This window comes from Myxocyprinus asiaticus, chromosome 6, assembly GCF_019703515.2.
Source record: "Myxocyprinus asiaticus isolate MX2 ecotype Aquarium Trade chromosome 6, UBuf_Myxa_2, whole genome shotgun sequence".
Taxonomy (NCBI): Eukaryota; Metazoa; Chordata; class Actinopteri; order Cypriniformes; family Catostomidae; genus Myxocyprinus; species Myxocyprinus asiaticus.
Window position 1 is genome coordinate 14,828,954 of NC_059349.1, and position 27,979 is coordinate 14,856,932.

Sequence of the window (27,979 nt, forward strand, 5' to 3'; positions counted from 1 at the left end):
CTATGGCAGGCAAACGCGCAAAAGATCAATTTGCGATTTTCGAGTAGGATTTTTAAATTGTCGATTCGTTGGAGCCTATCCCCATGGTACTCTCCTTTAAAATCCATGTGCTGATCTCTCTGTGAAAGGTTATTTATGAAATTGATTGATTCAATCCAATCAACAATATTCCATTGATTTTTCCCTAAATGCTGCTGATGTCACATGTGCCTTTTATTTCACAGAGCAAGTACATTACAGTCAGGTTGAAATAATTTGCATTTGTCAAGTGGTCTTAGTACAAAAAATAAGTCCTAATTGTTTTCTGCTATTCTGAAATCTGTCGTAGTATTTCTGCTTTCCACTCACATATTTTGTGAAATCATCTAGAGTAAAATAAAGCGTTTGTAAAAAAAAAAAAAAAAAAAAATCCTACTTCTCTGATTGCTGGTATTTTTTTTTTTCCACTTAAGTTTGTTTAGACTTGGAATTAATTCAAAGTCATTTCCAAAACTGTTATTCTATATTATTTGAATGCTCATGCTGGCACTGAAAGAAATTTTAGGAATAGAAAACGGAGACACACATCTTTATAGCAGTGTTACCAATATTGTTTATTCCATCCCTCATTTAGAATCATTGTTGTGCACAAGTTACATTTTCTTCCCATATCACAGGTTTCTGTTAAATTATTTTTTTTAATCTTGTCCTTTAACATCCAGTTTCACCTCCCTCTCCTTTCGATCAAACAAAAAAAGCAGATTGTATTATACAAAAATGCAAACCAATTTTCACACAGTGAATTCTTTTACAAAGTCATAAAATGGCGTAATAATGGTTACATCCACATTGGAGTAAGATGGTTCTAAACATTCCTTAATGGAGTATAATATATATTTATATATAAAACCTTTCCTTGTTGAAATTGAGCCTGTACCTTAATTTAAGAGATTTTACAAGACAACTTGGAAGTAATCATAAAAAAGCCATTACATTTCCCAAAAAGTTAGGAATAAAAAATTAAAATTAACAAAAAAAAAAAGACAGCCATAACAGTGTTATAAGGTTCAAAATGAGTTAATTTGCTTTTCATTTAAATGAATTCAACGGGTCTGTTCAAAACAGACACAATCCAGGCAGAGAAATGAATATCATCTATTAGGAACAGACCCATTCTCAAAGAAAACCACGTTATCCTTCAATTTCTTTGTTGAGGGAAAAAACCTCATGCACGAAACTGTAAATGAACCTTACTGAGTCTTTTCCCATTAAGTCGCTATGTGTGGATGGTTAACATGATCGTAAAACAAACGAAAAATATCCACGCAGAAGTAATTAGCTCAGTGAGATCACTGATAATTACAGAAAAGGAGATCTACAGAACCCAAGCAAGATAGCACATACCCATATAATCCAAAGATTAAAATAAAAAGCATCCTGTCAGTGCATCACTCGAGAATGCTTACTGTAATACAGCTTTGGGCACTCTGTGAAAGCCAAATGAAAAAATATCAGCACACCCGAGAAGTGTTGGTTAATGTGTCAGGCGCTGTTTAATTATCATAGAAGCGATTAGCATTGCGAAACCAAATGCTCATCACGCTAGCACAGAACCAAAGAAATCCCAATGCTGATGATGACTGGAGCGTGTTAGCAAAGCTCCTGTAAATTCAGTTCGGCAAACAGCAAGAGGATGACGATACAAAGCAAAATTCCTTTTTTCCGTATAACAAGCCTTGCCATGTACTGTGGTTAATCAGGTTCATATGCCTTTATCGATGTCACTTATCGAGTAGCCACTTTCTGAACATATCCTATGCCAGTTTAAGCAGTAAGCAATCATTTTATTTTACCGTTTGAATACAAAGGGAATTCAGTGAGTGTATTATATCCTCCTTGTGCAATTTTCCTCAATTTAAAGAAATTAATTAATTTGGCTAATTCAGATGGAAATCATTGAAGAAATGCAGATTGGATGGGTGAGGTGGCACGTAATAGTGATCGATTTTGAAAGTGTATTCAACAACTGGGTGAATTTCACAAACCTGTCAAGTACATGCCTGGGTCAAATTTTAATCCCTAATAAGAAATACGTAACATTTTGCATAAAGAAAATTTAGCATATTTTTAGGACCGTTAATAATTTCTGAATTGTGCTATTTTTTTATTTTGAAAAAATTGAATTCTCATTACAGTAGCACAAGAGTAATTCAGTATTTATACATAATGTTGGTATTTGTTGTACTGCCTTCAATTTATGCTGATTTAAATATAATGTATTTGTCATTTTTTTACTGGAATATAGCATTGTATTATAGTAAAATTACTTGCATCTAATGAGAATAACCATTGAGAATGGAATTTTCTTTTTTAGTATTACAAAGTAAAATGTCCTAACATATTATGAGAATTATGAGCGCAATTGTCATGAAAATATGGCCACAATACCAAAATTCGTAATGGTCCTAAAAATCAGCTTCATTTACCTTGTGTAAAATACATTTCAGATTTTTATTTTATTTTCAGGACCATTAAGCAAAGTATTTATACATTATGGTAGAATTTGTTGTACTGTCATTAATTTATGCTCATCACAGAATAATACATATACATATATATATATATATATGTGATAGTATCACACAATACCAAATACTATTTATGGTCCTAAAAATCAGCTTAATTTACCTTTAGCAATTTTTACTATTTTTTTCTGTTTTGGGGTAAAGCTAATTACAGAATACTTCAAAGCTTAGAACCCTATGAGCAGATGGAAAGATCTTAAAGCTCTAGTTTGGGGTCAGATTCACCAGAAAGGAAACAAGAGGCTCAGCTAAGAAATCATTAGCTAGCCCTACACAGCACATCTCAAATCAGGCAATGCATTATCTAGGTCATGGGATTTTTCATCTTCAACAGCATGGAAAAATGCTACTAAAATTCATAGAGAATTGTATTTCCTAGTCAAGGAGAGGGAGGTGGTAACAATTTAGCATTGAGAAAGATGACATTCTGGAGAATTTACTAAGCGATCACACAATAAGTTTAAACCTCATCAGAAAGGTCGACGTCATCTCTACGTGTCAGCACAGCGCGACTTCAATCTTGACGATTGCTTGAAAAAGCTGTGTGCTCTTTCACGAGCAAAAAGATTCAATAATGACCATGACTACAAGTCATCATAATAATAAGAGAAATCAACTATATCACCACAGCTATAGCACAAAAATGACAAAGATTACATGTTAAGAGGTTGCACCCAAAATTGGAGCTGCATATCATAGTCGGTCTCAAGAGACTAGAACAAAATGTCACACGTGAAGAATGTCATCACTATAGGAAGACTTCAGACTTCAAATAATCTTGTTCTCTTTGTTTTATGGGGCCTTGTTTTTAAACAGTCATTGAACAGATTGTGTAAAAACACACATAAGTCAAAGTAGGGTAACAGAGGTATAAACTCAATGGGCCTCAATCATGAAACACGAGCTAAATAATTGTGGAAATCGTTTGTAAAACCATTCTTATGTACAATTAATTGCGATAATTTATGCAAGAATGGTTTTTACAAACTATTTCTACAGAAATTTGTAATTTTCTCTGGAGAATTGATTCTGAACAAATTAAAGAAATTATAAAGAGGTAATTTACATATCTATGCAATTTAAAAGACATTAAATAGCTAATCTAATATGAACACCAGTCTGGCTACCCATCAGGATTTTCAGGAATTTTCTCCAGAGTGTCAAAACTGTAACTCGACAGGACCCAGTTTTGTTGAAACTACACACCCTGGTATATTTCTATGCAGCGATTTAGAGGCAAGACCCGAATATGCAAACTCAACCAGGAGAGCCAAATAAGCAACTTCACAGAAGTTAGGGAAAACTGGTGAAATTATTTCCTAATAGACTGTAATCTTGCGCAACAACTGTGGCACAAGGTGCGGGAAAAAAATAACCCTGAACCACAAAGCTCTGAAGAACACAAGGGACTTGAAGTGTTGCACCTCTTCTACTAAAAAGCACACACTCATGGAAAAACATGGGAAAAAAGTGCTCATTTTTAAAGACATTTGTTTGCATTCTATAAAACAGAATGCTTTAGACACGTTATCATACATTTACAAATTCCTTAACAGTTATATAGCCAAGCGATCATTTAAACGAAACCTGACAACTGATTATATATGTAGATATATACTGTGTATATATATATATATATATATATATATATATATATATATTTTCCCTTGTGTTATCCAGAGCTCAATCTTACTGCCTTACAGCGATACACTGCCACGGTTGTGTTTCATGTGGGGAGACCCGTGTTAACGGTCCATAAAAATGGATTCATAAAAGGTTCTCCATGCTACTTTAAACCTGGTGAGTCAGATCATATTCAAGGCTGCAAAGATCCAGGGAGTTAAACGTTTCAACAGAGGCCCCGACTGCAGTCACAAATCAGCAACTAGCCCTGATGCTAAAAATTGTGTGCTGGATTCCTGTTTTGATCAAATTTGCCTCATCTTTTCCATGCTAGCTTTGGGTTTACTGTTCTTTGTCGATATTTGGGGGAAACAACAAAAAGTAAGCATTATTCAGATGCCCTGGTTTCCAGGCAATGAGAAGTCATTTAAAACAAAAAGCTCATTCACAGAACAAAAAGAAAGAAAATGTATATCACGGCAGATACTGCTCATTTCTCTAAATAAAACAACAGAGAAGTTTGTGTTTGTGCATGCACGTAGCAGCATGCAAATGTGTGTGCGCTTGTGTGTGAGAATACGTCCCTTCTGAATATTAAAAAATGCATCTTGACGTCATTCTCATGATCCTCCATTTCTTGAGGCTGAATTAGTCAATAGATGTTTTTAAGCCCTCCCAAGAAAGAATATTGACCTTTGGAGGCGGTGAGGTTGTTCGTGTGAGTGTATGCGTGTGCGTGTGTGCCGCTTGCGTGTAAATACGCTTATGAGCAAGAGTGAACAACACCATTCTTTTGAAGGTCTGAGCTACTCGCCGCTTGCTCAGCCGAGCAGAGGGTGAGAGAAGATGTCTTATTGTTCAGAGACAGCATAGATCCACCCATATTACTGGCTGGCTTCATGCCACTGGATCCATTAGACACCTCACTGATGGAGAGACGAGGAGAGAGTGAGTGTATTTGATGAGCAAGGAGCTAAGTGTGCAAGCTTTATTTCCTCACTCACCCCAAAGCTAAAGAGAGTTCCTCCAGCTGGGCTTTATGGTCCGGCTGCCCATTCTCTGTAGCCTTCAGCTTGTATTCATGGGTCACCTGGTTCTCCTACAATCATGCAAATAAACTCAGTGAGCTGAAGTTTCAACATCATTATATCTAGCAACCTGAATAATATCATCACGTTTGGCACAGACATTTGAAGGTAACTCTATCGCCCGCCCGTTATGCCAAGCATTCACGTACTTGCATAGAGTATGTTTCTGGCTAAAGAGTTTCTTCTTTCACTAACTGAGCCTATGTGACTCACCATGGCGATTTCACGGGTTCTCTTTCCGATCTCTCGCTCTACGTGATGAAGCTCCATGCTGAGCTGCTCACTGGACACAGCGTCACCTGAAGACCACTTCATTGCCGGTGCAGGCTGAGATGCCAGTGCACACGCCTCTCTCTGCAGGAGCATGGAGTTACTGGCAGCCTGTGTGTGCATATAAAAAAGGTAATTAGAGTTCATTAATATTACAGCGCAGGAAACAAGTGTAACCTGGGCCCGGCTGATTAGAGCATGATGAATTTAAATTGACATTTCAAACACACCTCCATGCCACGGGTCTGCTGACTGATCTGTTGGTTGACTTGCTGGAGTTCAATCTTGAGCTGCTCACGATCAGGGCCAGAAACGGGCAGACTGGCAAAAAATTAAAAAAAAAGAGCAAAGAGACCAGATAGATGTTATTTCACTGTGTTTCATATTAAATGTATGATAAAACAGAACAATCATGTATCCTGATTAAGCTATGGTATCAGAGGGTGCAATAGGTGTAAGGGTGCATACCGTTCGCTGAAGTGTCCCTGAGAGTTCATGCTCTGGTGTTGAGGGTAAGATGCTCCACCCCAACCACTGTGGTTTCCATACGAGTAGTCTGCTGTGAGAGAAACAGAGTTTACTAAAAAAAAAAAATTCCCCAACTGTTGGACAATAAACAAGGTACATGTTAAGAATGTGTGTTTTGGTCTTTTTTAAATGTTCAACAGATACACAGCTGAGTACTCGGCATGGAACAGGGAGGGCGATAAGAGCAAGTTCCGTCTGCGCTATTTGTAATTGCTGGTCTATGTTGGATGGATGTATCTGGCAGTTGCATTATGTTTTGCGCCATTTTTTTAAGTTGATGCATCTCAAGTAAACAATTGTAACCTTTAACCCTCTGGGGTCGACGGACGCGCCGGCACGTCCTGCTGGATTTTTTCCTCATAACAGCGGAAACAACTTAAAATACTCCGTCATTTTCGGGTATACAGATAATTGTAAGACATTATTAGAGACTATAAAGGGTCTACTTTTATTTGTGTACACACAATAACAACCGTCTCTGTCTCCACGAGCATCTTTCTGAAACACGTCACAAAAATGAACAAACTCCACGAGTATTTATCACACAAACATGAAACATATGTCTAAAGAAAGCTTAAAATGTCTACTTTTAAATAAAATAATTCAAAACAAATATTCTCCTGTAATGTAATCTGTATGAAACAAAGCGATGTACAGTTTCTCCTGGCTAATTATCCCTAATGAGATCACACCCACCACAGATCGTGCTATTCATATGGTAATGTGCTGAGGTGATCAATGCAAATGGTAAACGCCCCCAACAATGCCTTAAAAAGCAACAAGTTCATTCACTTTTCGGCACGTTTGGAAGATGGCACGCTACACAGGTGAGGAAGGTCCTGGATAGTGACGAAGAGTTCACATTTTCCTCAGAAGAAGAGCGGGAATCCGACGAGGAATGTTTGCATTTTGAAGAGCGACTTGATCCAGCCGAGGATACAATTTCGGATGAGTAAGTCATTTAGTTTTACTTACATATTAGTTGACATGCTATTTTATATAAACATGTACATATTTTACTAGTTGGACTATTTCCAGACTTGCCAGCCAGGATTCAGAGTATTGACATTTGAAATATGTCCTAATAGGCAAGTTTTAGTTACATTTAAATGTTGTTTCGGCTAAAGCAGGTATTTAAATTGTATGCTGCATGATATAAATATGATATGTAATATGATATAAAAATAATATGAATGTTTAGATTATATTTTAACTAGTGTTTATGCTGCCTCATTATCATCAACGAAGCTTGTGCTTGCAAATATCTGTTTGGGTGTAAATGTGTAAAATGTGCTGTAAATATGCCCATATTAGAAAATCAGCATATTAGAATGATTTCTGAAGGATCATGTGACACTGAAGACTGCAGTAATGATGCTGAAAATTCAGCTTTGATCACAGAAATAAATAGCATTTTACAATATATTCAAATAGAAAACAGTTATTTTAAATTGTAAAAATATTTCGCAATATCACTATTTTTGCTGTATTTTGGATCAAATAAATGCAGCCTTGGTGAGCAGAAGAGACTTCTTTTAAAAACATTAAAAAAATCTTACAGATCTAAAAACGTTTAAACGGTAGTGTAGGTCTAAAGTTTTTAAGTAAAGTCTTTATGTAAAGAAAATGTATAGTCAGATTACTTCTTTTAACAAACTTGATTTTGTGAATAAGCTACAAACAATACATTCAATCAATAAGTCTCTCTCAGGGGAGGTCTTTGTCTCCTCAGGTGTGAACCACATCAATATTCATGATCATCCATGCCTCCTCGCATATGGCCTTTCTAACACTAAAAGTGTCTTACAAAAGTTAAATGACTATATTGTTTTGTATGAATGAGTGATCAGGATGGTTTTCACATCATTTTGTAGCAAAAACTCTAGGCTACAAGATCCAGTTCTCAAAAGTCTTGTGAACAAATGTTTAGTATGTGTTATATGGCCTTATTTCAGTGACTTAAAATTTTTGTATTGTCCAAAAACCACACATAAACTTTATTTTCTACGTAAACGTAATACAAACATGTACATACATGTTGCTCACATATTATTGTTGCCAAGTTTGTGCTGAATACAGTTATCAGACTTTAGCCATTAATATGTTTTTAAGCAACTGAAAAAAGCACAAATGTCAAGACATGTCAAAACTTCTCCAGGGCCCAAAACACCCTCAGACCCCAGAGGGTTAAAAACACTTAAAAATCCTGTCTGTTCCATTCCATTCCACCAGCTGCTATTCCACTAGATGTTTTTGGACGCAAGAACATGGAGCACTGCTGATGCCCCAAATCTAACCAATCAGACCACTAGGTACCTCCCACCTAGCCAAACTATATTATTAAAAAAAAAAATGTTTTAAAGTAAAAAAAAAAAAAATCACAAGTCCCAACTGTTTTCATGATTCAGTCCTGTCAAGTACTCATGCCCATCCCTAGTACACATAAATTCAAAGTAATATTTTATTTTGTAGAAAAAAAGAAAGAAAACAAATTCCGATATTGCTTTATCTTTTTCTCTATGTCAGGGTTGCTCATTACATCGATCAAGATCGACCTACCGATCGCAAGACAACCACTGGTTGATCTCCTTAACAGGCCAAAAGGACAAGAGAGTAAAGAGAGAAACTACATAAATAATGAGAATCTTAAGTTCACTTGTTATTTCCTCATTTTGGTACCCGGGTACTGACTGACTGATGGGCAGCTTATGTGTGTGTGTGTGCTTTATGTGTGCTCTGAGAGTTGCGGTAATGCAGATATATGCCTAAGTGGTAAAATACTTCAAAATTCCATGAAAATACCCATCTTGGTGAGGTATTAATGAAAACAAGTAATTTATGTCCAAAGTGAATGTAAACAGTGGGACAAAAAAAGCATTTTTTTATCAGACAGTGAAATAGACTAACCACTAATCGAAATCAAATCAAATCTGAAAATCTGCATCAATACCAAGCCCTTAATTTGATTACAACTGCAATCAAATTAAACCCAAAACATTCAGAGAATTTCAAATCAGTTTTTAAATAAACCTGGTAATCCTGAACAAGCTTCATTCTATGTTTGATGACTGACAGAAGATGTTCCTGTTTTATAATTACATTATGAAGATCTCACCTGTCATGTGTTTGGAACCCGAGACCTGTGAAGAGGCCATGGCCTGTACTGGCCCAGTGGTCTGGTAACCCGTTTTAGAGGTGCGTGAAATGGCTCCAAAGGGGGACACTGTGGGCAGAGGACCAAAGGGAATGATGGGATCATCATCTTTGGCTTCTGCAGAGCGTCGCTGGGCATCCAATGGAGGCTCGTGGAGAATTTTTCCATCTGCATTCTGTAGTAAGGGAGTTAAAAAGAGAAATATAATAAAACTCTGACCAACAGTTAATATTGTTAATATTATCATGAAACAACAATGCTGAGATGAATTACCATCATCTCCACAGCACTACTGACATCTTTTGGTTTAGCATCCTTGGAGCCAATGTATGATCCTATGGTGTCACATGACCAGGGGGAATACTGCCCAGCATAGTCCGGCTCCCGACTTCCAAAAGCTTTAGAGCCATCCTCCAAATACTACAGACATTTCAAAAGTGTATTTATTATATACTGTGACAACAATGAAAGGGGTTCATTTAAGACTGTGTGGAGATGGTCTCACCTCCTGAGGGTAGTCGTTGGTAAATGGGTGAGTGGACAGGGTGGGGGAGGCAGCAAAAGGTGGAGGAGAGATGACTTTCCTTTCTTCCAGCTGGACCAGCAGCTCCTTACGCCTGCGGTGCAAGTCGTCCAGACTGGGCTGAGAGCGGCTGTACGGGTCCTTGGGGACAGAAGACACAAAGCACTTAATAAAGAGGGGAACTTTACATAAACAAATTAACCTGAGGGTGTTGAGGAATACAGTGCAGTGGAAAAAACATGTTATAGTCTCAGTAGTCTCACAGAGCCAGACTTTGAACAATAGGCATAATATCTAGTCCACATTCTAGCTTATTCTGGCCAAGAACTGCTCAATTAGGAAAGGGCCACCGGACCACCATGTGAATAGACAGCAAAGGTGTCATGTCCCCCTTGTGTCAGTTTCATAATCTACCGATAATCTTGTCAATGGATTGTCAATTGTTGGAGTCGATTGAGATGATATAAAAACCTGTTTACCCTGACTCCCAGTAGATGTGGAGCAGAGTTTTTCTGTCAGTTTTTAATAGCTCTTGCCATTTATGAGTGCAATTTGCAAAAGGTGGTCTGAAAAGTCTATGTGCTGTTGGAGGGCAGGGCTACTTTTTGTATTTCAAACAATGTTTTATACTGCAGACAGAAGGTAACCTTTTTCTTGGCAAGCTGAAACATTGATCAGTTCAGAACTCACTCTTATGTGGGACCTCATTTGGCTGGGGTGTGGTCCAGGAGGATAGTAACCATCAGGTGGGTATCTGTCTCGGGATAAATTCTCCTGGGGGTGGTACAGAGACCCTGAACTCCCTGCTGGAGGTGGATGCATAGGGGCTGGGGGAACATCCAAAGGAACCGGGCTCATCCTCACCAAGTCGTCTCTGGAAGGGGCAAATGGAGGTGGAGGATAGTGTCCATGTCTGCGGCTATAATGGGAGGGTGGTGCATAGGGGTGGGCTGAGAAAGGAGGACCGGAGTGGTGGCTCTGATATTGGCGCTCTGGGCCATAACCTGGGTAGGGCTCTGGGTAAGGGGACACTGCAGACTCGCCTGGGGGAGGTGGGTTACGGATGTAGCGGGGAGGTACATACTGTGGAGGTTGATAAGGGTAGGGGTTGCCTGTAAGAGAAAAAGAACATGAACATTATGACTTGCATTAACATTGAGCCTGTTTACATGTACGCCAGTATGCTGATAACTCCCAAAAATCACCGTATTAAAAAAATTTTTTTTTTTAAATGGACAAAGCAAGACATTTAAAATAATCAAGTTATTCTCTGCTTTTACGTCAAACCGTGAAGAGGCATGAGCACAACCCTAGCGCACATTGGACAAACCAGTAAGAATGGCAGTAAAGGATTTTACATGTAATGCAAAATAGGGGTAATGGGCAAAAATCTACCTGTGCTGTTCTCTATGAACATTCTGCATTCAGTCTATTAACAAGTTGTAGTGAAGTGACCCCTTCTGTTCAAAGTTAGGTATTGCATATAATATTGTTTAAGTCTTTATATGATGACATCATAAATGTGAGCCTAGTTTCAGCAGCAGCAGGGAAGAGCATGCGGTCATGGCTACTATTGCTCCTTGATTTAAGTTGATTTGAAGGTACTTTCGGTATGCAGATATTGCTACATTATCCTTCCTATGCATATTTACTTTAAGTTGTTATATCTTATATGCCAGATGTTAATTTATTTTCTGTATTTTGTGAATTGCACGATCAGTTTCTGATATAGTTGATGCTAACTATATGTGATGTAAAGAACCGTTTTTGTGCTTATGTAAAAATGTTATTGACTGTACACTTAGAACTGTATATTTTGTATTTATTACAGTTTTACGTTATTCCTTGGACAGCAGAAAAGCTTGAAAACAATTTGTGCATCTGTTGTCTTTGGGAGACGTTATCTGACTGCAGACTCAAACAAGGCGCTTGGGATAAAGGGCAGAACAGTAAAACGAAAACTTCGGTGACCAACTTCTAGTTGTCTAACTTCACAGGCGGGAGCAAGCGAGCTCATAAGGTGATCTTCCTTCTACAATGTCAGAGTCAAGCTCCAAGTCTGGATCGCTGAGGCGAACATCCAAGGTACCACAGCTGCTGCAATGTCTAGAGCAGAGGCTGAAGCAGCTAAAGCGGAAATAGTGTTTGCTAAGAAGGAAAGCAAACTGAAGATACAGCTGGAAAAGAGAGCTGCGGCCATGCAAGCGAAGGCCTTAGAAACAGCTGCAGAGCTACAAAGTAGAGGGTATTCAAGTGTAATAGAGTTACCAACAGAGGACACAACAGAACGCACACAGGCTTACTTATCGGAACAGGCGGATGATGTCGTGGATTCACAAATGGCAGTACTGGATGGGCTGTCTAATGGCATAAACGATTCAGAAGTTCAACAAAGACAGACTACTGAACCCTACTTGCAGCAGAAGGGTCAGCGTAGTTTTTATGCCACACCACCCAAGTCTCAGCTTGTCGATGCAGAGAATGTGCAGTACCCTACCATTTCGCAATCCGCGGATGTAAAATTTACACGCCCGGTTCAGCATGAGGTGTACTCCAGGTCACCTCGAGATGTGTATCACCCACAATCTACAGCATTTCAAGGCAGCGAGGAAAGGAGCGGAGACAGGCGGGTGATGTTCAATTTTTCTCCGACTCAGTCAGCTACAGCGTTACAAGCTGGATCATATCAAGGTAATCTGTATGCAAAGAACCAAATGTCTAATGTTGTCAAGTTTATTGCAAGACGTGAATTAGTGTCCACCGGCCTTATGCAGTTTAACGATCGTCCAGAGAATTTCAGAGCATGGAGGGCATCCTTCATAAATGCCACTAAAGACCTTAGCCTCTCACCCAGCGAGGAGATGGACTTGCTAGTAAAATGGCTGGGGTGTAAGACAGCTGAGCGTGCAAAACGGATCAGAGCTGTGCACATTAACCATCCACTACAAGGGCTCAATCTGATTTGGGACAGACTTTATGAAACATATGGTTTGCCGGAAATGGTAGAGAGTACTCTATTCGGGAAACTGGAGAGCTTCCCAAAAATATCAAACAGAGACAATCACAGACTGCAAGAGCTGGGAGATTTGCTCATGGAGATCCAAGCAGCTAAGCAGGATGGTGATCTGATGGGTCTTTCCTATCTAGACACACCACGTGGAGTAAATCCAATAATACAGAAATTGCCGTTCAGTTTACAAGTGGCTCACAGTGGGATCTAAGTACAAAGAGGACTACAGGGTTTCCTTTCCACCCTTCAAGTTCCTAGTAGACTTTGTATGTCAGCAAGCTAAAATGCGCAACGATCCAAGTTTCTCTCGCAACTGTACAGGAAGAATGTCGCAAACCAAACAAACTGTCCAGAGCTGTCGTCATACACAAAACTCAGGTCTCCTCTGAAAATTCATTGCTGCCAGTGGCCTCAAAAATAAGGTAAACCCAGCAAAACAGTGCTTTCTACACAATAAGCCTCACCCTCTGTCCAGATGTAGAGGATTCAGGATGAAACCAATTGAAGAGAGAAAATCATTGCTCAAACAAGGCATATGCTTCAAATGTTGCAGCTTCATAGCACACATGGCAAAAAACTGATCAGGTTGTTAAGTGTTCAGAATGTGGCAGTGTTACTGACATGGCTGCACTCCAACCAGGCCCAGCACCATGGACCAGAGAACCAAAATCTCCTACATGGGAAGAGCACAAAGTGAGGATGTACCTGTAGAGTCCGAGGTTTCCTCAGCTTGTACAGAGGAATGTGGAGACAATCAATTCCCACAATCATGTTCCAAGGTATGTCTCGTGAAAGTATTTCCTGAAGGCCACCCAGAGAAAGCAGTCAAAACGTATGCGATACTAGACGATCAAAGCAACAGATCGCTCACAGGAACAGAATTCTTCGATCTGTTTGGCATTACAGAGTAGTCTTAGTCTTACCCTTATCAGTGCTACTGGAGTGTAACGAAATTCCAGACAGTTGTTCACAAATTCCCACTTCATAACCACAGGCACCTAAAGCATCTCGCAAGATACATTCCAGAGCCCAATCATCATGCTCCTATTCTTCTCCTGTTAGGCAGAGATATGATCAGAGTTCACAAAGCCCATAACCAAGTGAATGGTCCACCAAATGCTCCCTTTGCACAAAAGTTGGACTTAGGATGGGTAATCATTGGAGATGTGTGCCTCGGGAAAGTTCATAAACCTACCTTTGTCCAAACTTACCACACCAACATTCTGGAGAATTGTCAGTCTACATACTTTCACCCATGTCCTAACAATTACACTGTAAAGAATAGATACCAAAGCCTCTCACTCACCAAGTCCCTTATCAAGGAGGGAACTCAAAGACTAACAGAATGGGACAAATTTCAGAGAATGAAAGATGACGAGAAAACAGCTCCATCTATCGAGGACAGACTCTTTCTGCAGATCATGGACAGAGAAGTCTATAAAGATGAGGAAATTACATGGGTTGCCCCACTCCCATTCAAGCAGCCAAGGCAATATCTTCCAAACAATCGTCCACAAGCTGTGGAACGCTTCAATTCACTTCTACGATCTTTCAGGAGGAAGCCTGAGATGAAAAAAGACTTTGAAGCCTTTATGGAGAGACTATTCCAAAATGATCATGCAGAAATAGCTCCTTCAGTTGGTCCTAATGAAGAGTGTTTGTATTTACCTTCTTTCGGTGTATACCATCCTAAAAAGCCATCCCAGATCTGAGTGGTCTTTGACTCAAGTGCTGAATGCAAAGGTGCGTTGCTGAACAAGGTTCTCTTGATGGGTCCTGATCTCAATAACAGTCTCCTCGGATTCCTCATGCGTTTTCGCAAAGAGCCTATCGCCCATTACAGTAGACATACAACAAATGTTCCACTGCTTCAAAGATCGACCTGCAGACAGGAACCACCTCAGTTTCCTCTGGTTTCATGACAATATCCCAGAGGAGATGGTCATGGAATACCGTATGATGGTACACATATTCGGGAACAGTCCCTCTCCAGCAGTGGCCATTTACTGTCTTTGTCATGCAGCTCAAGAAGGAGAAGAGGAATTCGGTCAAGACGCCCGACAGTTCGTGGAGCAAGACTTATATGAACGATGGATTGAAATCCTTACTCTCCCCAGAAATGGCAATCGACCTGCTAAAAAGGACATAGGACATGCTGGCTGGATCTAATTTGAAGTTGCATAAATTGGCTTCAAACAGCAAGGAAGTCATGAGAGCTTTCCCATCAGAGGATTACGCCAACTCACTGAAAGAACTGTTAGGTGTTGGCCCGCTTCCAATGCAACGCAGTCTCGGCTTATTTTGGAATCTGAACACAGACTGCTTCAACTTTAAAGTCCAAAATAATAAAAGACCTTAAACTAGACGTGGAATGTTATCAGTAATAAACAGTTTGTACGATCCACTAGGATTTGTTGCTCCTATCACAGTTCAAGGCAAAGTGCTACTGAGGGAGCTGACTGAGAATGCTGTTGACTGGGATGCACCCTTACCTGTGAACAAACAAAAGGTGTGGGAGGAATGGAGAGATTCTTTAAAAGAACTGCAACAAGTCCCAAGGAGCTATGGGCTCACATCGTTGTCAGACGGCAAGTTCAAAGAGCTCTGCAGCTGTGGACCAGCATTCTTGCATCATCCCAAAACAGAGACCTTTCATAAAGTATGCTTCAAACTTGTAAATCCTGATCGAGATTCAGAAGTTCGTCCACAAGTAACGGTGCTGCATACCACTGTCTAAAAACTTTTTGAACGCTTTTCGGACTGGAGCCATCTGATCAGAGCTGTTGGCAAGCTGATTTATATTGCATGCTCTTATAAGCAGAACCAATATGACACCCCTCAGACATACAAAGGACGGCACTGTTGCAAACTACCTCTACGTGCTGACACACTACTTCAGAGCACAGAAGTTGTCATAAGTTGATGAAAATTATGCTGACGAGTTGCAGTGCCTCAAACGGAATGAACCACTTCCCAAAACTAGCACCCTTCGAACCCTAGATCCCTTCATCAATCAAAGCGGACTGTTAAGGGTTGGAGGTCGTCTGGTCAAAGCAAATCTAGATTTGGATGAGAAAAGACCCCTCATCATACCTGGTAGGAACCATATAGCGTTACTTCTAACGACACTTTCATGAGCAAATGCACCATCAGGGTCGCCACTTCACAGAGGGAGTAATAAGATCTGCTGGCTATTGTATAATAGGAGGCAAAAGACGTGTGAACAATCTCATCCATTCCTGTGTTGTATGTCGCAGACTCAGGAGGGGCTGCGAGACTCAAAAGATGGCAGATCTGCCTGTTGACAGGCTCAGTGCTGGGCCTCCATTTACACATGTGGGATTGGATGTGTTTGGCCCCTGGTCAGTATCTGCTCGTAGGACAAGAGGCGGCTATGCAGAAAGCAAAAGATGGGCAGTGCTATTCACATGTCTAAGTATCAGAACCATTCATAAAGAAGTGATTGAGTCCCTGGATACCTACAGTTTAATTAATGCTTTAAGGAGATTTATAGCAATCCGGGGTCCGGTGAAACAGATTTGCTCCGATAGAGGGACCAATTTCATTGGAGCTTGTAAAGACTTGCAAATCCCTTCCAATGTGGATGAAAAGGCAGTGAAACAATTCCTGTCAAATCACGGCTGCATGTGGACATTCAACCCTCCACATTCGTTGCACATGGGCAGCGTGTGGGAAAGGATGATTGGCATTGCTCGCAGGATCTTAGATTCTATGCTTCTTCAAATGGCATCTTCAAAACTCACGCACGCGGTGCTCTCCAGCTTTATGGGTGAGGTCACTGCCATTATAAACAACAGACCACTGATACCGGTGTCAACCGATCCGACAGATCCTTTCATCCTAACTCCTGCCACTTAACTTACCCAAAAGACTGGTACTAGTTCAATTCCACCTGGGAACTTCGGAAAGCCTGACCTGTCCAAACAACAGTGGCGCACGGTGCAAAGCCTCGCAAATACTTTCTAGGACAGATGCCGTAAATAGTACCTTTCTACCCTATAGCATCGACGAAAATGGCAATACCAACAACCCAACATTTCCAAAGGATCCGTAGTTCTGCTCAAGGACTCTCAGTCTAAACAGAACAATTGGCCCCTGGGCACCATAACGGAAACTTACCCCAGCCAAGATGGGCGAGTCCGAAAAGTATAAGTAAAAATCATCGGGAAAGATGGACCCAAACTGTTTCTGAGACCTATTAACGAGATAGTACTCCTCCTTCATGAAGATTCTGAATAGACTATTCAGGTTTAAACTCAAGTAAGAAGGTTTGGTATTCCCTGAATACCAGACAGGGAGTGTGCTGTTCTCTATGAACATTCTGCATTCAGTCTATTAACAAGTTGTAGTAAAGTGACCCCTTCTGTTCAAAGTTAAGTATTGCATATAATATTGTTTAAGTCTTTATATGATGACATCATAAATGTGAGCCTAGTTTCAGTAGCAGCAGGGAAGAGCATGCGGTCATGGCTACTATTGCTCCTTGATTTAAGTTGATTTGAAGGCACTTTCGGTATGAAGATATTGCTACATTATCCTTCCTATGCATATTTACTTTAAGTTGTTATATCTTATATGCCAGATGTTAATTTATTTTCTGTATTTCATGAATTGCACGATCTGTTTCTGATATAGTTGATGCTAACTATATGTGATGTAAAGAGCCTTTTTTGTGCTTATGTAAAAATGTTATTGACTGTACACTTAGAACTGTATATTTTGTATTTATTACAGTTTTACGTTATTCCTTGGACAGCAGAAAAGCTTGAAAACAATTTGTGCGTCTGTTGTCTTTGGGAGACGTTATCTGACTGCAGACTCAAACAAGGCATTTGGGATAAAGGCCAGAAGACTACCCGTGTCGATCGGTTTAATCTTACGCCATTTATGACCTTACAACAATAAAGGAAAGCCGTTTGATGCATTTACATAACACACATTGTCAACTTATTAACTTTAAGAACATGCATGCAAACGCACTCATTATCAATCTAAGTGAAAGAGAAATTTGATACATTTCTATTTCTTGGATCAAATACATAAAGTATCAGAGAAAATTGCTATTTTTTTTTCATCTGCCTTAAGCCCTATGTATATTTCCAATTTGACGCGAATGCTTAACGTCTGCGTACAGTCGAACGTGAGCCTGTCAAAGTATACTCCATATTACTGTGTGTGCATACACAGGCGGTTGGGCGCATGAGTGCTACACTATGACTGCTATAAGACATCAGACTATTTATCTTCAATAGCTTAGAACCATAAAGATGTCTTTATATTCCTTCAGACTCGAGTTATACAAATGCAGATACCCCCTGACCTCCTCGCACTTGCGCTCTTGACTTGCGAGTGTGAGTGTTGCCACCTTGTGGACCCACTAATTAGTGCAAATAACTCCAAGCACATGCAGATTCTGTTAGAAAAATTGGGCTGCGTGTGTTTAGTGCTTGAGCACTCTGCTGATTATGAGATCTGAGTCACACGTCTGTCTGACTGATGTATAATTTGGGTTTTATGATCATCCTTTTGAGTAATATGCATTCATGGGGCCAAATCCCCAAATACACATCTACAGGTATTTAGTGAAGTACTCTAAAATCAGACATGATCATCAACTGAGACATGCTTTCATAGATTGACTCCACAAGGCAATCATTTATAACAGTAGTACTTGGCATTAGCCAGTTCAAAGGGCCAAGTTGCAAATGTTCTTTTACATGACTTTTTCTTTTACATTTTAGAAAGAGCCTTTAGGCTGAACGCTGGGTACTTGGTTTCCTGGTGTCGCTTACTTTTTTTTTTATTATAAGTTAAATGTTAGGAATTTAGTCTGAGGTTAATTCTGATTGGTTGCAACGATACTGAAAATAACACAATTGACAAATCTTACAACTTAGCAGTTTTGGTGCAAAGGTGAGACTGAGTGGCAAAACTGTCATTAATGGTCACTGTGATTTTGCCAAGTAGGACATGTTCGTAGTTCAAAATTTTTGCAAGTCCTGGAACAACATTTCTAAGAAACACAGTCCTAAGCTCAACCATGAACTACACCTAAAATCAGAGGGAAGCGATAGGCTAAAAAGAATAATGAAAGCTCAAACTCCTGCCATAGGATTAACTCTAAACCTAAAATCTGATTGCTTAACGCATGCAATTAATTAAAGTTTAACGTGTTATGTTTTCTTAATCATGATTAACGCATTAACCGTTAATAAAACGCAACCAGACACTGGTTGGAGCAGGGCGGAACCTCTGCGATGTGTCCACCTTGAGTAATTACACTTACACACACACCACAAACATACACAACAACCGTGTCAGTGATCAAATGATGGGGAAAGGACCTCTATTTGTTGTATAAACACTATTTGTTATAAAGAAACAAGCCCAGATGGAACTTGACAGAAATCAAGTACTTTGCAGCCTCTGTAAGGTGCAATTTAATTACCACAGAAGTACGTCAAGACTTAACTTTCACAAAAATGCAGAACGAGAAAATGTTTGCAAGTGCTTTTCATGTGGTGCTCAAAGTGCCGCTTAACAATTGCTTTGATGCCCTGACACAAATCACAGGGTTGCTGCACAGCTTTTAAAATCAAATTTAAGACTTTTTAAGACCTTTTTCAAGACCTAAACTAATAAAATTAATACCGTATGGCTATACCAAAACAAACCAACACAATCTCAAAATAAATCATGGGACACACATTCAACATGGCCTTAAAATTGCTTATCAGTAAAACAGGGTAGGCTATATGCAAGTTTAAAATACTCAAGACATGTTTTCCACATACAGTTTATATCACATTAAAATTGGTTTATGTACCATTATATAAATAAATACAAATTAGAGGTCGACCGATATTGTGCTCGGTGCTTGAAGTGGGCTGGTACTCACCGGTACACAGTACCTGCACTTCTCTAATTTAGTCAACAGAGTACCGTCAGTTTTTCTTGCATACCACCACTTCTCATAGTACGATGTAATGTCTTTATTTAATGTAAGTCAGTGATTTGATGAGGCCCGCCAGTCACTTTTATCTGACCTTCCAAATGATTTTGACAAAACGTAGTAAATATCCGAGCACTCTCTGTGCAAAACTCAGCGGTGAGTTTAACAACACTCAACATGTGCAACAACAGCAGCGGTGGTCATCAAACATTCCGTGGTCCAGTTCCAGTTAGCTTTTTATTCTCCATTCTTTTCTGTAGTGCTCATAAAAAGATTATGTGAAGTGTCACTGAACTTGCCTATGCATAAATCCTGACAGTGTTTGGCTCTATATACAGATGCATGTCAGAGTTCACTAATGAATATCTGCACAAGTATCTGGCTCTTGAGTGCAATATCACAATATGAGGAGGACAAGAAAAGGCTAATTTTCCCCTCATTGAAGGAGAGGATTCAAATTTAAAAGGAAGAACAGAAATAATGCTCTTTTTCAGTTTTACATTTATTTTGTGTAAAAAGCCAGTTCTACATTAGATTGCCATTGTTCTCTTATGTGGGTTGATATTGTCAAAGATACAGACTTTAGCAGATCTAAATGCGCTTCCTCAGTTTTCATAAACAATAACCATAAATTGTAGGCTATGTTTTTATTTTCAAAGTAAAGTTAATCAAAACCTGTTTGTTAGTTGAGGGTGTGAGGTAATGTTTGTTCTTCAGGTAGATCTTAAGGAATTTACAGCCAGACCTTAAAAATATTACTTGAATAGCTCTTTTAATGTAATTAAATATTATTTTAATGTAAACAAATGCAAATTATTAACAGGTTTGTTTTTCATGTTAACATGTTAGTAACAATGAAAGTGTTAGGTAAAATAAATCCAGAAAAAAAGTTTGGCCCAGTTGAGTTTTCATCTGTATAATTTGGCCCCCACAAGAAAGTAGTTGAAGAGCCCTGCTGTAAAACCAAGTTTATATATTTATTTTAAAATTAACGTTCATTTATTTACCCAATAAATAAATAAATAGTTTAATACTAATAAGGAGAGTACCTGCACTTTTTTTCTTCCACTTCAAGCACCGATTGTGCTGATTCAATAATGTGTTGAAAGAAAGCCAGTTAATCTGCCAATAGTTTTATAAAATTGATAGCCTATATTAAATGTTCTCAGTCTTTTCTTCCTGTGATGGGGAGGGACAGAGGATACAAAAGTCCAAATTTAATTAAATTCCAGATGCAATTTATGGTTTGGGTTGGGGGCTTTACTTTTAACTTCAAAGGCACTTTCACTTTTAAATACACCGGGGACTCTTATTTTGAAATGTATGCGCTTCACTGCTTCCAGCCGCCCATTCAAACAAACAAGGGATATAAAATGTGCACTCCTACAATAATCTACAACAATTTGACAAAAGTAAACATTGTCATATTTCATCAACACTATATCATCATCAACAGTTGATCTTTAGTGATAGCTTGTCATAAATTTCTGATATGACTTAATGATTGTGAACTGCTCTACAACAGCTGAACACACTCACAGGCGCCCGTGTGCTTGGAGAAAATACAACAGTGCCGCGTTTTCACTTTGAAGGAAGCAGCGCATGCATTTATTTAATTAAATCGAATTTATTTGAACTTTGATAATCACATTAGGTCATATCACGATTGCGGTCTATTATTATATTATCTGTTCAGAAAACCTTCCATTTGATCAACCCCCCATTCACCTGCTGGGTACTGAGCATCATACTGAGATCCTGAGGGAGGAGGTTTGCCTGGCTCTGGGTAGAAGAGCTCGGGCTGCTGTTGAGGATACATCTGTGGCGCACCTCTGGGCATGGATGGCACCTGCTTGGGCATGGGTAAGTGCTCAACCCTGGGGTGAGGTGTCAGGGCCAGGCCAGGTTTATCCAAACTGAAGGGAAACCAAAAGAGCAAAAGGGTCAGACTGAAAAGATCAGGGAAATTATTCAAAATAAACTTTAGCCGCTCGCCTCCAATGCTGGGATCCTTTGGAATGATATGCTTTGTAGGATATTTGTTGTAATTGTTGATAAAGCTCAAATTGTAAATTACAATTCTGGATCAATTTATTTCTGTTTTCCTCATTAGGTTTATTAGAATCAAGTACTTTAAGAAAGATACATTTTACAAGCAAATTCACTGAACAAATTATACCATGTAATGAGGTAACATTGAAAAATTGAAAGAGAAACAAAAGCTTACCAGTCTGGTGGTGACCCAGGAGCACTCATATTAGAATCCATCTTGGGCTTGGATAGGAGGTCATATGCAGAGGGGTCAGTGCCTCTGGGGATGAGCTGAGGGAGAGGCGTCCCAGGACCAGGTGTCACAATGCCGTTGGTAAAGGCTGATGCTTTTCGCCCAGGCTCAAGAGAAACCACCTCATCAGGCAGCAAGCCAGGAGTGCAGGGCAACCGCGCTGCAAGACGTTTGTTCATTTTGCGGTACCTGCAATGGGGACGCCATAAAAGATTCTCATTGTAAAGCCAGTTTTATGAAATATATCCTTCTTGCTGACTACATTCATCAAAGTACATTACGAACGGACAAACGGAAGAAATAAAAAACAGACAGTATGACAATTAGTGGCAAGTAAAATTGTGAATTGGTAGAAGGGTGAGCTGGCACATCAAGGCCTTATCAACAGTGAGCAATATACCAGCCAATGATACCAAATCTTGGTATAACTCAATAAATTCAACATGAATGATTCAAACTATTTTACATTTTCTCCCCACATTAAAACTAAGGATGCACCAATGTATTGTTTCAGCCAATTACTGATCAATTTAAAACTATTAGCATATTTTCTATCACAACTGGTAAAAAAGTATTTATTATTTTTCCTTCATTGCAGTTGTATTGTAATGTAGGCCTGTTATACATCATACTAACAAGTGTGATCCCATATGATCCAGAGATCCATAATGTTGAGTGGAAATTATAAAATGTTACTACAACAACATCAGCTCTTACATCAATTCGTAAATGAATTGCATTAATTTTCTAGTGTAGTTCAAAAGCAAAACAGTGATCATTAGTGATCATCAAACAGTGTTCAAGTCAATGACCGTAACTTGACTCATGCTGCTTTATTGACAAGCTGAATTCTAAAGGCGCCAATATACTTCCAGCAAAATCGAAGAATGAATGAGTGTGACATCATTTCGAACTAAAACTGGCCAAAAATGTGTTGAGATTGTGGCAGTGGTTCGAAACAGCTTGCCAGGAAGAACTTTCAGAAAAACTGTTAAACACACTTCTTACTGCCATTGTTCAACATAATCTGTGTTACACAGTGCTCCACCGACTTTGATGCCAACATTTTGATTGATCTCGACTGAGTGAACAAATCAACATGAATGTCCTGGAGTGCAGAGTTGCTGAGCTGGTGCAAACTTATCTATATCTGTACGATCATTCGTTTAGAGACATTTTCCAAGTTTGTTTTAGAGCAGTCTACAAAAGGAACCAAATCTACTCAAACACTCTTAAGTGCCCATTCACTCTGTTGTTTGATATGCTGCTTCATACATATGCAGTCTGCAGCCTTCCCATTAACACTCTTCTATACACCCATCTTTGCAGTAGTATCAGTGTCATCATAAATTACAATAAAAGAGGGTAACAGGCCATGAATGCAGATCATAAACAAACTACACAATACATACTGTATATATATATATATATATATATATAAAACTTTGAAATACCACTGAGTGGTTAAGCTCACAGAATGAGGCATGAAGTCATTGATAACACATTTTAATGTCACATTAGATAATGTTTACATGTCTAGTACGTCCTCATATTTAAATGCTTCTTTAAACGCCTCCCCCAGTGACGTGGACAGTGTCTGACTGTTCGTAAACAGAATAATGTTGCTCGACTGTTCTGACCTTTTTTGCAAAGAACTTTGCCTTAACATTACCAGACATGACAGACAATGTGACTCACTTTTCCAGCTCTTCCTGAGAATGGGCGAAGGTGCAGCTAGCTCCTCTGGGACAGCCTCCTTTCTGCTTCATGTCTCTGCACATATAGGTCTTATATTTGCTGTGCTGGGGCGGCTGCTGCGTGTCAGCACCCTTCTTACTGTGGTTCTGGATGAAGTCCACCAGGCCATGTACCACTGTCTTTACTGCCACAAGCCCTTTCTCCAGCTGCTCCCAGGTAGGTGGAGGTGCATCTGAAGATGGCAACAGAAATAAGTGTGGAAAATGTGAGCAGACCATCAGAGCAAATATCAAACAAAGCTGACCAGAGTACAGAACATGTTTATTGAGGAATCCCATCTGACAATTTTATAGAAGTCACAATATCTCAGAAATTCAATATGTCATATGGCACTTGTCTGTCTTGTAACAAACCTGGACTGGGGTCAATGTTAGCGAGCAGCTCAAGGTGAGGTCTTAGCCGGTTGAGGTTGGCGGGGTCACCAGTCCTCTGCAGTGCGATGGTCAACTCCTGCACACTCTGAGCAAACGACGCTGGTGTCTGCAGCTGAAAGACAAGCATAATAACAGTTAACGTGAAGGGATGCATGAAATCTTCAAGCAGTGCATACAGAGAAGTGGGTAGAACTAAAAGTGGTGTTGGGACACTATGATACAATTATGGACTGAGAGGTTATGTTTAGGCTGAATAACTTTGAACTTTTACTATGGCAGACCTTGTCAATAATGGACTGCATATGGGACTTATGGGACTGGTCTCCATAGAGCAGAGAGGACCACTGATCAGGGGCGATGCGGAGTCCTCCCTCCATGGCGATTTGAACAATCTGAGAGTCATGTTCCCGCCGAAGTGCCTCATATGTGCGGAATTCCTCTTTCAGCTGCATTAGCGATGAGTCCTCGTCTCGTTTAGTCACCTACAATAACCAAGATATTCAACTGAAACCTCAGAACTTCAGCAGACAGAGGGTTGACTTTCTTCTGTGCAACAAAAAAGGAGATGTTAGGCAGAAGGACAGTCAGTTACCACTCACTTTTATTCTATTGAAAAACAATGCAATTAAAGTGAATGGTGACTGAGACTAACATACTGCCCAACTTCTCCTTTTGTGTTCCACAAGAAAGTCATACGTGAGTAAATGATTACAGAATTTCCCTTTAATATTATTACAAATAAGCTGTCAAGGCACACCAGTTAGGACACACTGAATAGAATGAAATCTGATTAACTCCAAACAGATTTTAATCTGAATAGCACAACATAATCACCAATTCATAAGATCTAGTGCATGAAAAAGGGGACCAACCTTGAAGCAGGAGGCACGGTAGAGGAGCTGAACTACATGTCCAATACTGGTTTTGGAGGCCTGAGGAAACCTCGGTTCCAATCTCTGAACCACAAAGAGGACCAAAACCTTCCTGGAAAGAGCAGATCCATCTTCCAAGGCCAACAGCACCAGCTTTAGTGCCTCCTCCTGCATGGCTATAGATAAATGAAGTACCAACAGAAAAGACACTAGAATCAAAATTTCCACACACAACATATTAAAAGAGCCTATTAAAGTGCCATCTTACCTGGGCCCAGGAACTGGCAGCCTCTGGCTCTTACAGCAGCCCACAGGTTGGAGGAGAGCTGCTGGGGGTTTTGGTGCTGTAGGATGAGCTCGGTGACAGTTCTTTCACCCAAAGAGCGTGCTGCCCGCATGGCCCTGACCCTGCCCTCCTCTTCCACCAGCTGACAGTGCACCAGAGTCACCAGCTTCCTCTGCATGGGGCGGCTCAGCATGCTCTGGGCAGCATTACTCAACCCCACTCCTAGAAACATCAAACCAAAAATATGTCATTGATTTCTGACATAACTTCTGCCATATGACTGTCTTCCGTGAAACACAAAAGGAGATGTTAGACAATATGTTAGCCTCAATAACCATTCACTTTTGTAGGGAAAAAAGGTGCTTGAAAGTGAATGGTGACTGAGGCTAACAGAAAGTACCGTACTTTAGCTAACTATCCCTTTAATGTGTATGACAGCAAGTCAGTTACCGCGCGCACTGCTGAGGGGTTTGAGGTACAGGGCCAGCTCCTCAACACACTGCCGTGCCTCCTCATAATGCTTGGTGTCCTCTGGACTGGTAATGAGTGCCACAGGTTGCAGTTTGGGCACCTGAGAGAGAAAGACTAATTAAATGATGCATATAGTGTACGTAGATCATATATTTAGAGCTGTGAAAAACTATGGTAAAACTGTAGTAAAAGTGGTCAAAATCTCTCACCTGACCCCCGACCAGCTGTAACAGGGCCGAGTTGACAGGCAACTGCTCGATGTCAGTGTTGATGGTCGTCTGGTCGAATGGACAGGCCTTGCGGTGCAGCTTGTTGAGGCACATCTTGCAAACGGTGTGGCCACAACCCAGACTGATGGGCCGACGCACCGTCTCCTCGAATGTTTGGGTGCATATGGGGCACAGTAAAAATTCTGTCCATTGTGGAGCTTGTACAGGCATCGTAGCAAGGGTGTTCTACATGTAAAAAAAGCTGGGGGGGTTTCTTCTAGGTGTGTGTGCGATTGGGCGTTTCATTTAACAAAAAGGAACAAAACAGATGGAGGAAAAATGGAAGATTCCACTGGAATCAAAAAATCTTCTCAACACAGGAGTTTTTAAATAAGTTCACACGTCCCGGGTGATCATCACATGGTGTGAGACCTGAAACCTGGAACAAAAGAGATGCAGCTGATTACATTAATTCAACATATATGGAAATCAGAAAGCAGCATAATTACTGAAATGGTGAATTTGTGTGGTATAAATTATTAAAACACAAATATGCAGTAAAAACACAGTATGTGACATTGTCTTATTTTAAATCAACCCCAATGAGGACACACATCAGGCAGATGTTACCCAAACAATTTAAAAAAACGTACTCGGGTGCACTGGTGGCTCAGTGGTTAAGGCTCTGGGCTACAGACCAGAAGGTCAGGGGTTCAAGCCCCAACACCACCATGTGTTGCCACAGTTGGGCCCTTATCTGCTTCAGGGGCACCATATCATGGCTGACCCCAGCATAATGCAGAAAAAATAATTTCACTGTACATGTGTAAAATGTGTGATACCAATATTTTTTCAAGCAACAGTATACTGAACAATCATGATTGAGTACGCAAGTTAATGCTAACTCTGTCAATAAACTCTACAGTTCAGTATCAAACAAACCTGTATTTTTGTATTAATGTATTCATATCAGTATCGTATGGATACTGCCATTAATCGTATGGAAACGATAAGTTACCAACCATAAACAAGCAAAACTGCTAAAATCTTTTGAATGTTTTGTTTGCATGAGAGCGTGATAGAACATAAGTGTTTACTTGCTCTTCTGTGTCTACTAAGGGGCTGAATAAGCTAGCAGCAGCAAATATCACACTCTTTTCGTTTCTTATTACGACTTAAAGAGCTCAACTGATTCCAAAAGTTGCTATTCAGTGAGGTGACATGCGGATGGAACTCGGAAAAAAAGCGAAATGTGAAACATTGCAGGCTAACCACAAGAAGTCCCGCGATTATATAACGCAGCGACCGCCAATACACTTGATCATTACCCACAACAGGCTCAAAACACTGTGGCGGAAATATGCCATCATGGGTAAGAATACATGCAAATACTTTGCCATTGTCACGTGGATAACTGTAAATAGCTATTCTAGTAAGCAGAGGCCTCCCCGTGTAAACACAGCATTATACTGAGCCAGTCTGGTTAAAGCTATCAAGCTACATCTGCTAACTTACGCTATAGAACTAGTTTCATTTGAATAGACCGCTAAAACCAGACTGGCTTACACCGATTAATCATATTATGATACATATTCACAAATCACGTCTCCACTCTCGACACAAACTATTTTAAACGGTTCAAGTCAAAGCTAAACACGCTAGCCGGGCGGCTAACTGCTGCAAGCGTGCTATGAGGCTAACCGTTAGCCAGCAGTGTGCGATCCACACCCAGAAACACACACATCATGCACACATAAATGCACCGTTCTGCAATCCACACAAGCGAAATCACAATACATACACATGCACTCTCTCATTCTTACGGAGTATCTGCTATCTTCATCTTTTCTTAAGAAAACGCTTGATTATTTCCTCGGTCGCCATGTCGACCGTTATAACGGGTTGCCGAAGTAGTTCGGGAGTTCCTCGCATAAACTACTACCAGCAGCAGCGCTTGAGTTGAACGAGGAAGAGAAGAACCGGGTCAGACCC

General features: G+C 39.9%; 1 protein-coding gene across 4 annotated transcripts; it reads right to left on the reverse strand.

Annotated features, from left to right (window-relative positions):
* Positions 1–568: 568 nt before the first annotated feature.
* rc3h1b (ring finger and CCCH-type domains 1b) lies at positions 569–27,947 on the reverse strand. 4 transcript variants are annotated; one of them, XM_051701545.1, is made up of 19 exons: positions 27,811–27,947; positions 25,988–26,426; positions 25,758–25,878; positions 25,290–25,529; positions 25,022–25,197; positions 24,431–24,631; positions 24,129–24,261; positions 23,716–23,947; positions 21,961–22,206; positions 21,462–21,649; positions 10,441–10,862; positions 9,733–9,891; positions 9,501–9,647; positions 9,189–9,402; positions 6,014–6,104; positions 5,776–5,866; positions 5,489–5,656; positions 5,192–5,286; positions 569–5,113 (listed from the first exon to the last, which is right to left on the reverse strand). In XM_051701545.1, the coding sequence occupies exons 2-19, from the start codon at positions 26,216–26,218 to the stop codon at positions 4,951–4,953; spliced, it is 3,318 nt and encodes a 1,105-aa protein (XP_051557505.1). In that variant the 5' UTR covers positions 26,219–26,426; positions 27,811–27,947; the 3' UTR covers positions 569–4,950. The 4 variants fall into 4 exon arrangements, with proteins under 4 accessions (XP_051557505.1, XP_051557507.1, XP_051557506.1 ...); XM_051701547.1 differs by having other exon boundaries at positions 9,525–9,647; positions 27,789–27,921; XM_051701546.1 differs by having other exon boundaries at positions 6,014–6,101; positions 27,789–27,921.
* Between the last annotated feature and the right edge of the window lie 32 nt (positions 27,948–27,979).

What these genes read in the sequence shown, in the direction of transcription:
- rc3h1b (XM_051701545.1), bottom strand. Translation starts at nt 26,218, where the DNA reads ATGCCTGTACAAGCTCCACAATGGACAGAATTTTTACTGTGCCCCATA. An exon ending in CCAACGACTACCCTCAGGAG is followed by an intron (nt 9,648 to 9,732) that starts GTGAGACCATCT and finishes AAATGTCTGTAG; the next exon opens with TATTTGGAGGATGGCTCTAA. An exon ending in CAGGGACACTTCAGCGAACG is followed by an intron (nt 5,867 to 6,013) that starts GTATGCACCCTT and finishes ATTTTTTGCCAG; the next exon opens with TCTGCCCGTTTCTGGCCCTG.